Below are 10,711 nucleotides of genomic sequence, written 5' to 3'. Positions count from 1 at the left end.
GCAGCCATGACTGTCCCCGCCTGTTTTGCTCCAATGATTGATTTCTCTTCTACTTGTGAGAATAAACCCAGCTGCCCTGGTGTGGTGTTTCCCCAGCACAGGTTTCCTGTCACTCCATGCCCAGTGGTGCAGTCCTGAAGGAACCATGGCTGTAGTGCACAACTTGTGCCCACCCCTGGGGTGGACTGGGGAGCACAGAGGAACGGAGAAAACCCAGCTGTGACTCTTCTTTCTCTGCCTGTTGGCCTGGGGAGTGACTGCTGGGAGATCCATCCCCATCCCTTGGTTTGCAGGGGAGAGCTTTAACAGCTCATGGCCTTGTTTGTGTTCTGATCTCCACGTGGGGAGAGCAGGCTCAGCCCAAGACAAGAGAGCTATCAGCATTGCTCATGTTCCCACTAGGACCCCCAGTGCTTCCCGCTGTCCCCACTTCATTTCTGCAGTGGCCTTCTCAATACTCCTTTTTACTCAGCTCCTTTGGGTGAAAAACATTTGAGGGGGGAAAATGGATGGGAGACAAACAATGAAACGTGTGAAAATCTGTGTGTGGGAAAAGGAGCCTTTCTGGGGGGACCAGCAAGGCATGATCCCCAGGGAAGACTGTGCTGTGATTCTTGGCCACGGGAACATTGCCCAGGGTAAGTACGTGCCAAAAGCTGTGACAGTTTAAGCTTTTTAGCAGGTTCAATATGTGCAACCCTAGAAGAGTGCTGAGGAGAGTGGGAGTCTGGGGGAAGGTGCCAGAGCAGTGTTTTCATTGGCCTCCCCAAGTTACTGCGGAAGGAAACGGTCTGATTTCTGATGATGAAAAGTTTTAAAAAACCCTTCTTCCAGGACATCTCAAACAGCACAGACTGTTGGGAGAGAAGTATTTCTGTCCTGAGCCCCCTGAATGGCTCCAGTTCCAGATGACAGGTACACCTCTGACTTCTCTTTAGAGGGTAGTGCTGCTCCAGGTGAGATTTACAGGCCTGCACAGGCTCCCCTAATTTGATTAGAGGCTGACTGGGATGGCCAGGCTATAACTGCTTTAGAGGTACTAAAGCTGCCTGGGTACTGATGGGTTTATGAAACATTGTTTCTCACTTCATTGCAGCTCCCACAAAGAATTATTGGATCAGGTTAGCGATAGATACCTAATAAAGAATGTCTCGATGAGGCAGTTTATTTTGCAGAAAGCTTGTTCCAGACTAGCAGACTGTGAAATCTGGAGGTTCCCATGAGGATAAATATGCTGAAATAAACTGCAATTATAAAAACACCTCCATGCATTTTTTTTTTTTTTAATTTTGTAAGACTGAAAAAAAGGTGTGATCGTGTTAGCCTGAGCAGGAGGTAATTAGCATCGAATTAGCAAACAGACAGTGACAAAAGCTGGGTTTTTCCTTCTAGTGAGCATTGCAAAATTACTTAAAACTTTTTTTTCTGCAGGGATGAGAGGTTGCAGCCCAAGATTAAATACAATCTGATGGTCAATACCAGCCTGCTCTGACACTGAGGGTGCCTGCTTCTTCCCAAAATATAGTCAGGGAACATCTGCACAATCTCCTCCTCAAGGGGACAAGAAGAAGTTCTGCTTGTTCCCCTTTATCTCCTTGCTTGCTGTTATTATCATCTGTCCCTGCAGTCTGTGGGGTTTGGCTTCCTGAGTGTCAAGATAATCCTTCTGCAAGATTTCCTCAGCCAGTCATTTGATTTTTATTGGTAATGTTAAGATAAAGCCAGAAAGCTTGTTATCAGCAGCTCTGAGATCTCTGTCAGCCTCTTGGTGTTTTCCCTTTCCCCAAAACAAGGGAATATCTGTATGGCTTTGCCAGGAGGATATTACTTCAGGCAGGCAGATTCCAATCAGTTCGGTCTGGGGCTTTTATAAGCCGTAGTGTTTCACTGTTTTAGATCTCTGTGCTAACTGCTTGTTTGCTCTGTGGGTAAAATAATTTGTTTCCACCAGCTTCCCGTGAGAACGGCCGGCTCGGAGGGAGCGTGTCCCCAGGAGGATGCACTGTGGTTCTGTGCTGGTCACATGCACAAACAGAAATTACTAATTGCCCGAGGGCACCCGCAGTAAAAGCCAAGACAAGAGGCGGAACTGTTGATGAGCATGAAGTCCCTGCCCTCCAGATCTATTCGGAGGCTTGTTTGGTATTCTAAGGAGTGCTTGGAAAATAGAGATTTTGGCTTTGCTCAGTTGTCTTGTGCAGAGCATGCAGAACTGGTTGCTGCGTGGAGCAGCCTGAGCTGATGACCAAGGGCTTTAAGGAGCCTCTCTTGCGAAGGTATTTTGTGTGATTCAGCACCGCTCGCCCAGTGCTCGCATTGTTCCATGTGCAGGATCTCGGGCTTTGAAGTCATTTTAGTCTACAGAACCTTTCTTCTGTCTGAGCAGAAAGTCCTTTCTTCAGGAAGATGAAATCCTTTTCCTTTTAGAGCTGCTCAGGAACCTCTAACAGCATTTGCTGTCTGGTGTTACAGAAGTCACAGCATTTCCAGAAGTTGCATCTCTTCACAAATCAGCAGGAATTTCATACTTTGCCTCCCCCTTTTTTCTCCCCTTTTTTGTTTTTGGGGAGATCTGGTGGTTGGGGTGGGGCTTTTGTTGTTTTTTGGGGGTTCTTTTTGGTTTTTTTTTTTTTTCCCCCGAAGATGAAAAATGCAAAGTTTAAAAGTCATCTTGCTTTGAGAAACACTTCTCCAGGTCCCATCTTTTCATTATCCCGGCCTTGTGACCAGAGGAAAAAGAAAAAAAAAAATATATTGTATTTCTTATAACATAAGTTACATTTCAGCCAGGAACTCCAGCCTAGGCGATGACCCAAGAACAGGCATTTGCGGCTGTGCCGACCCGAGTTTTGTCCGAGGGCCGGGTGGGAGCCGCAGCTCCAGGCCCGTTACCGGTTCAGCTCTGCCACAGGAGCGGTGCCGGTGCAGCTGCAGGAACCCGCGGTCCCGCGGCTGCATGCGGGTGTCCCGTGCGCGTCTCGGCAGCAGGGGAAGCCCAAAGGCCGGCGGGGCTGGAACACCTCCCGCCTCCTCCGAGCGGTACCAGCCCGGCACCTGCGGAGCAGCGCGGGGAGCGGCCGGGTCCCCTCAGCTCCGGGCGGCGGGGGGGCCGAGCCGCCGCTCCCTCCGCGCGCCCCTCACGGCGACCTTCCGGCTGCGGGGGCCGGGCGGCGGCGGCGGACGGACAGCTACTCCTGCCAATCGGCGCTCGGAGCGGCGCGGGGCGCCCCGCCCCTCCAGCCGAGCGGACCAATCAGAGCCGCGCCTGCGGGCCGGGGGCGGGACTTCCGCGGCCGGGGAGGCGGTTTTGTGTGTGCGAGCGCTGCGCGGTCCCGGCTCCCCGCGGGCGGCGGCGCTTGGGGGGCCCGGCCCGGCCCGACCCCGCGGGCAGCGCTGAGCGGCGGCGGCGGAGGGGGGTTCCCCTCCCCTGCCGTTGTGGGGGGCCCCCGCGGAGGCGGCGGGGTCCCCCCGAGGGCGCGGTAGTGACGGCGGCTCGTCCCCCGGTTGGTCCCCCGGTTGTCGGCTCCCCGCGCGGGGTGAGGGGCGGGCAGGTGGGCGATGAATGGGTTCAGCACCGAGGAGGACAGCCGGGATGGGCCGCCCGCCGCCCCCTTTTACGGCCAGAGCTGCTGCCTCATCGACGACGGGGACCGCTGCGTGCGCCCCGCCGGCAACGCGTCCTTCAGCAAGAGGATCCAGAAGAGCATCTCGCAGAAGAAGCTGAAGCTGGACATCGACAAAAGTGTGAGTGCGGCCTCGGCCGGGGCTGCCGGGCGCTGCCGAGCGCCCCGGAGGGGCGGCCGGGCCGGCCCCAGCCGCCACCGCACTGCGGTGCCTCCGGGGAGATGCGGATCCGCCCGGCGAGTTGAGCTCCCGGGCGGCCGGGGGGGTTCGCCTTGGCCCTGCGGGGCTGCGTGCGGCACTGCCGGTGCCTCGCACCGCGACTGCCCGTCCTCAGCGCTGCCGCGCTCGGGAAAGGGAAGGACGTGCCTGGGTGGACCCGGCTGTTCCCCGGGTGCGGAGCCGGCTTTTCCCCGTGGCACTGCTGAAGCATAACGTAGCGAAAGCACTAAACGCCGTGCTCGGGGGGCGGGTGGTGTGCGGGGAGGCTGTCAGCGCTTCGGAGGCAGGAGTGCTGTTCCCATTGCGGTCTCGGGTTGGAAAGGCTGCTGCTGTCAGGTGAAAACAGCGCTGTGGTTGCTGCTTCAGTCAGGCGGCACTGACGTTACTTCTTTAATGGGTAAGAATCGGTGTTGTGGTGAAGCGGGTTAAAGAGCGAGCTGGCGGTGAGATGTGCTGCCTCTTCAGCAGGGTTCGTTCGCACACGGAACAGCCCGGTTTGCTGCCTAATGACACTGACAGCTGTCAGCTCGAGATACAAAGGGGTTATTTGCCCGGCGGAGAAATAGGCAGAGCAGAGCAGATCACAGAAGGAATTTCTCAGAAGTGAATTCGTTAACGGAATTCAGCTCTGCACGCTTTTTTTTTTCGCCTGATCTGTAAAGATCAAAACCACTGAAAACAAAGCAGAAGCAAAAAAAAAGAAAAAAAAAAAAGGTGAAGTTTTGAGTCAGTCTGTTTGGCAGCTCCCCCAGTTGGTTGGGTCCCTTCTGCACAGCCGAAATGCATCGTGTCACGGGAAAAGTGACTCAGTTTGAAACATATTCTTAAAAAATAGAGCATTTCTCCCAGTTGTAGTTCTCAGCAGATTTGTCTAGTGGCGTAGTAATTTCTTGCATTTTAGAAATGAGTCTTTGTTGACAGATGCCAGGCTTTAGAAACAAAAAGGGGAAATGAGACTAATGCAGTCAGAACAAAGGGAAAGTGTCAGCACGCTGCATAGAGTGATTTTGGATGTAGAGTGCCTGTGTTATCTGAAGATATTTTGCCTTATAGATACCAAATAATTTTGATCTTTTGAAGTCCTTTGTTTTGCTAACTCTAGTGAGATAATATTTGTTAAAAGGGAGGTTCCATTGCTGAACAAGCAATAGGAAGGAGGCTATTCTGCATTTGATCTGTTTGTTTTAATTGAGGTGATCAGCCCAAGTTTTATTTGTCAGGGTTATGAAACACTTGCCTTAATAATTCTGTGTACTATTCAAGCCAGAAAGTTCACAAGAATGGAATAGAATAACACATTTTTTTGTAGTTACCTGCTAGTAAGTCCTGAAATAAATGCACTTCCTCCAGACAAGCACCCATTTTTTTTCCTGACGTATGATTGCAGCCATAAAAAAGAAATTTATTATCTGCAGAGGTTCAATTCAGCAGGAGCTTGAGTTCTTTGTTTTCTTTGCCTTTAGTCTTTGTAAGGTGAGTTATCTCTGAATAAAGAGTGTGATATCAGGGCTGGGATTTGAGATTAGAAATTCCTTGATGTCAGTCGGTCATGCCAGTCTTGAGGGATGCACCTGACACTGCTGTCAAAGGGTCTGCTGTTGGATGCTGTTCCACAGTATCTTTTTTGATTGCTTTTTCACCACTTCTGGTTCTCAGGTGAGACATCTGTACATTTGTGATTTTCACAAGAACTTCATTCAAAGTGTTCGGAACAAAAGGAAGAGGAAGACGAGCGATGATGGAGGCGACTCTCCTGAGCACGACACCGATGTTCCGGAGGTTCGTGGGCTGCTTTACCCACTCTTAGCATGTTGAAGTTCCACTTGGATGTTCTCATATATCAGAAAATATTTCTATTTTAAATTGCAAGGCTATTGAAGCTGCTGTGGAGTTACTTTTACTTTCCAGGAGGAGTTTTTTTAATGTGTGGTGTCCTAATTTTCTTCATTCCCCTATGAGTTCTTTGCCCGTGTAAAGTTTTCTGTAAAAAGAGGTGTGATAAGGTAATCCCACAGCTTCATGTATGTACAGTTAAAATTGTATTTGCTACTATTTACTATTTTTTAAGGCTAAAAATAAGTTCTTTTTGGTGGTGTCTGATGCCGCAGCATAATTCCTTATTACTTAGTACCATCATTTTGCAAATACACTGCAGAATTCAATAGGTCACTGTCTTTGATTGGGGATTTGATACCCATGGATATTGAGCTGCTCCAGATATTTGCATATATGGTATTTTTTAGCACTATTTAAAACTACCTTTAAATAGTTTGTGACACATTTTTATTTTCAGGAGATAGGCCTGGGGGAAGTTTTCTGTGATAGAGAACTCTAGAATAATCCCTTCTCTGTGCCACTGCGTGCTGCACTTGCTTCAGTGATGTTTCTGGTACTGTCAACATGGCAAAAGTTGTGCAGAGGTGATGTTCAGAGAAGCAGAGCATGGCCACAGTCAGCAGAGCCCTCTGCTGGAAATGCCAACCCTATTGGCAAAAAGCTGTTTATTTCTGAAAGAAAAAAAAAAAAAACAAAAACCACCAAGAGTCATTTTGCCAGCAAAGCTGTGTCTTGGTGCAAAGCTGGTGCACACACCTCCTGTGTGGAGGTGTTGAAAGAGTAGCAAGTTTTTGGTATGGAGTTTTTTTTAAGATAACCTGACCTTTTTTTATCACTGTTCATGTTTCCATTCTACAAGCTTCTCCATGAAAACTTTCCTGTTTGAGCTTTGCAGTAGTTGCCAGGGTGATTGCTGAAGACCCAGTTGGCATCTAAAAATGCTGGTGCAGTAGAGCACACAGAGTATTTGGTGACTGAAACCTGATGGATGCACGTCACCCAGCTGAACTGGGAACTCTGCACCGTGTCAGTTTTAATGTCATTTCCCTCTCAGTTTTCAGCAGAGATTCCTTTTGTCTTTGAAACTTGGCATTTCCCACATGATCTTCATTTTCCCTGCTGTAACCTCGCCACCACCCCCTTTGCTTCTAAACTCTGCACTTCCTATTTAAGTATTTGAATTTCATTTCATCTCTGTACTCTGTTTTATGTCACAAGCCGTTTGTTCAGTGCCTGCTAAATTGTTATTTCATGTGTGAGCTTTTTAAACCTTGTGGGAACAAAAGGTTCCCCTTTGCTTGGAGGTTGCAGAGGTGTAATTGAGAGCAGAAATTGGCCAGCAATTCTGTTGACAGCATGTGAACCAGAACAAAAATTTCTATTTCCCTGAGGCTATTTTGGTCCTTTAGCATTAACAAATACAAAATATACTTAGGTTTGTCAGTAAGACAAGCCAGTGTGGTTCTGAAAGCAAGCAAGGAGAATTCCTATTGAGGAAGAAGTAGTTATTTTTAGATATTTTTAGATAAAATATCTACTCATAGAAGCTAAAGGTAGTGCTCATGCTGTCTTCTCTTCGTCACTTCCAGGTTGACTTGTTCCAGCTCCAAGTGAACACCCTGCGACGTTACAAGAGACATTATAAGTTGCAGACTAGGCCTGGACTCAACAAGGCTCAGCTTGCAGAAGTAAGTGAGGACAGCAGTGGTGTTATCTCTGTTACAAGAAAACTTTTTATCTCCTCTGTTCAAGGGCACATTTTGTGGGCACTCACACTTGTGGGATTCACTGGTATGGACCAAGTGCCCACTGGAAGGTTTCAGGGAGTGATGCCAGCAGAAAGCTGCCTACTTGCTTTCACCTGGTTCAGGCTTAGATGCCACACACACTGGCTGTTGAAAGCCTGTTTTAGTAATTTGCTTGTCTCTGCTTCCTTTCCCTTTTCATAGTCGCAGTTGGTGCCCTTTAGGCACCAGAAACAGGACCCAGTTTTTGGGTGTTGTCTGGGGATGGCTGCTCAGCTGAAAGTCAGACTTAACCCACTAATCATCTCCCTACGTGCTCCTGTTAGTTTTTCTTTCCTCACAGGCACTTGAACGTGTTGGAATTGCTTATTACTAAAGGCAGCATCACTGTCCATGGATTCAGATGCTTCATTTCCCTCCCTTGTCCTGATGATTCTGTGTGATAAAAGGCTTTTTTCTTAAGGGCCTCTGCTGCTTTCTCACCATATGGGCTATTTGTTCAGAAAGAACTCTCTGTATCTCTCTGGTATTTGGGCAAGTTGTGCTTGCTGTGCTTCTGCTCTTTCTCTTTCCTTGATCTGAAGCCATGCTGTGGAAAACATCTTCTCTAAATTTGTAAAAACTGTAGTAGTTACTGATTAGTTCTGAGGTTGTTTTTGTAAGTTGTGGCTTTCACAACTGTCTGCCTAAAACTGTCTTGTTTGCTTTTGCTTTTGCTTTAAAGAACAAAAACCTGACAGACCAAAAAGTCAGCAAGACACTGTCTTCCTCTCTTTCAAAGTTATCCATGGAGTGAATATTTAGAATATAGCGAATGTGCAGTGTAGGGCATGTAGGACGAAGTAGGGTGGGGTTGTTCCTTATTAGCAGTCCCGATTAGTCATATTTTAACCAAGCAATTCATGTCTGTCAGTTGCCTCCTGCCATGAAGGACTGCCTGCTTAAGGAATTTACCATGAATGTACCCAAGAGGAAAGAAAAGATCAATTACTGTGCAGGCGGAAAGTAAAGGGAGCCTAACTTAAAGCTGTCACATAGTTCCCAGATTTCCTGTGAAGCCTGAGCAGCTTTGACTCTCTGCTGGATCCTCATCCAGCTCCCATGCTTCAATCACTGCTGCCTGAGGCTGTTTCACTTCTCATGCTATCCCACTGTAAGGGAAACTCAAGGTTCCATAAATCTCCTTGGAGTGACTTATTGCTCAGCCTGCATCAGAATCCTGTTCTAGAGCTGTGTTGGGTACCAAAAAAAAGAGTTTCTTCTGTGTGAGGAGCAGATCTTGTCCAGCTCCAGCATGTTTTCTACATTGATTTCCTGAGGAAAAAGCAGTTAATGTTTCAGGGCTTATGCTACTGTCAGAGAGGTGTAGCCCTAACCAAACCCTAACCCTCCCTTTGCAAATTCCCTGATGCTCCTTTCATGAAGTGAAAGCTTAAGAGTGCAGAGGAAATCTTTTTGGGTAAAACTTTGCTACACCTGGTTCACACAGCAAAGTGCTGCAGTGTTTCTGACACTCTTCTTCAAAATACGGAGGTGCAGGGAAAATTCGCTCGCCAAATAATCTCAGCACAAAATGTCACTGAGGAGACGCTGTGCTGCTTTGGCAGGAGGACATTCTGGCTTCCAAATTCCTCTTGTAGGTTGGCTGCAAATCCTGCTGACATAGCAAGGCTATGCTGTGTTCATACACACATTCCAGCTGTAAAGAGAGAGGGAGGTAAATGAGGACTGACAGTTGGAATTGGTGCATGTTTCACTCAAAGGATAATGCGCTCAGTGGCCATAAAATCGTTTCTGGAAAGGGAAGAGAAACCTTGCTCTGATGATTTCTAGTTTTTAATTCCAGCATTTCTGTCTCTTCACCTGTTGTTCTTCTAGACTGTCAGTCGTCATTTCAGGAATATTCCAGTGAATGAGAAGGAGACACTTGCATATTTCATCTACATGGTGAAGAACAACAAGAGCAGGCTGGACCAGAAATCAGAAGGCAGCAAGCAACTCGATTGAAGATTAACAAGACTTGGAATAAGAGAGACCTTGAAGGAACGTGTGGTATTGTGCATTTTAGGTTTATAAAAACTGTCAAAGTATATTGTAAATTTTTTTTAAATGCAGTGTCTGGATGACAGAAAAAAATATAGACATTCTTATGAGGAGTATTTGAAAACATGTGCCCAGCATGTTTCCGAAGACTTCTTCCCCTCATTTCAAAGTCATATTGGAATAAAGAAATGAGGATAATGGGGAAACCAAATAAATCTGTAGAACTGTGGAGTTTGTCAACTTGGTGTTTTAAACCATTTCTGGAAATCTACATCTCAGTGCAATTCAAATGCCAGATGGAATTTTTTTCACTGAATTCAGGCTGCATCACAAACCACCATGCAGTTTGTCTTGGTACAGGACTGGAAGAGCAGCAGAGATAAAATTCATGATCAAGGTGCATGGGTCAGAAGTTTGTCTGAAGCTTGCTGCTCACCTACACATGCTCTGTCTTGCCTTGAGTCAGTGCTTCAAGTCCCAAACTTCTACAAATGCTCCAGCTCACCAGATCTACTCCAGTGAACGCTACTTGACCAGTCTGAAATTGATGGGGTTTTTTTTGCCATTTTTTTTCCTTCCGACCCCATCCAACACAGATGCCAACCAGCTCTCTGCAGTCTCTTTTCTAATTTCTTTTAAGAACTCACTAATTAAATTTTCTGTAAGCATTTAAAAATTTCTGCATTTCTCTGAATGTGGTATTAAGGAAACACAACCTATTTGCTGTGTCTGATCATGTTGGTAGAAGTACTTATTTAATTGATTTATGCATACTTCAGTGATGGTAGGTGAAACAATGGCTTGAGACATCACTCTCTTAATTTCTGTGTCAGGTCAGTATCGGTCACAAGTGATGTGCATTTTATACTGAAGCTTTAGCAGGTGTCACAAAACTGCTGTGTGCATTCAGGGGCTCTGTTTAGTATAAATCAGATTTATGGGTGAGGAACCATAACCAGGGCAGTGATCTGACTGGAGCATTTCATGATACATTTCATTTCCCTTTGCAATGGGCAAGAAGCATCAAAGCATTTGCCTTTCATGAACATTAGGTGTGCTTTCATGAGAGCTGTGTGAGTGAGGGTGGCACACTGGTGCTCCCTGGCAGGGCACTGGAGGAGGAGATCACCCTGATTTTATTTAAAGCCGAGGTGTCCTTACAGATAGTACAGTGATTATTTTGGCAAAAGGAGATTTTAAAAGTGTTGGTTGTGACTGACTGTTCTCCAGTGACCTCAAATTCT

The 10,711-nt window shown here is 47.1% G+C and overlaps 1 protein-coding gene across 1 annotated transcript; it reads left to right on the top strand.

Annotated features, from left to right (window-relative positions):
- Window positions 1-3,287: 3,287 nt before the first annotated feature.
- SAP30L (SAP30 like) lies at window positions 3,288-9,696 on the top strand. The gene is made up of 4 exons (XM_041397515.1): window positions 3,288-3,744; window positions 5,500-5,622; window positions 7,269-7,367; window positions 9,303-9,696. Exons 1-4 carry the CDS (start codon window positions 3,559-3,561, stop codon window positions 9,429-9,431), a joined length of 537 nt encoding a protein of 178 aa, XP_041253449.1. The 5' UTR covers window positions 3,288-3,558; the 3' UTR covers window positions 9,432-9,696.
- The last annotated feature ends 1,015 nt before the right edge of the window (window positions 9,697-10,711 follow it).

The sequence above is a fragment of the Onychostruthus taczanowskii genome, unplaced genomic scaffold (assembly GCF_017590055.1).
Source record: "Onychostruthus taczanowskii isolate IOZ18803 unplaced genomic scaffold, ASM1759005v1 scaffold14, whole genome shotgun sequence".
NCBI classification, from domain to species: Eukaryota; Metazoa; Chordata; class Aves; order Passeriformes; family Passeridae; genus Onychostruthus; species Onychostruthus taczanowskii.
This window is presented reverse-complemented; position numbering and strand designations above follow the sequence as displayed.

Excerpts from the sequence above, each read along its gene's own strand:
- SAP30L (XM_041397515.1), top strand. The coding sequence starts at position 3,559 with ATGAATGGGTTCAGCACCGAGGAGGACAGCCGGGATGGGCCGCCCGCC. Across the intron at positions 5,623-7,268 it reads ACGACACCGATGTTCCGGAG|GTTGACTTGTTCCAGCTCCA; the intron begins GTTCGTGGGCTG and ends CGTCACTTCCAG. Across the intron at positions 7,368-9,302 it reads ACAAGGCTCAGCTTGCAGAA|ACTGTCAGTCGTCATTTCAG; the intron begins GTAAGTGAGGAC and ends TTGTTCTTCTAG.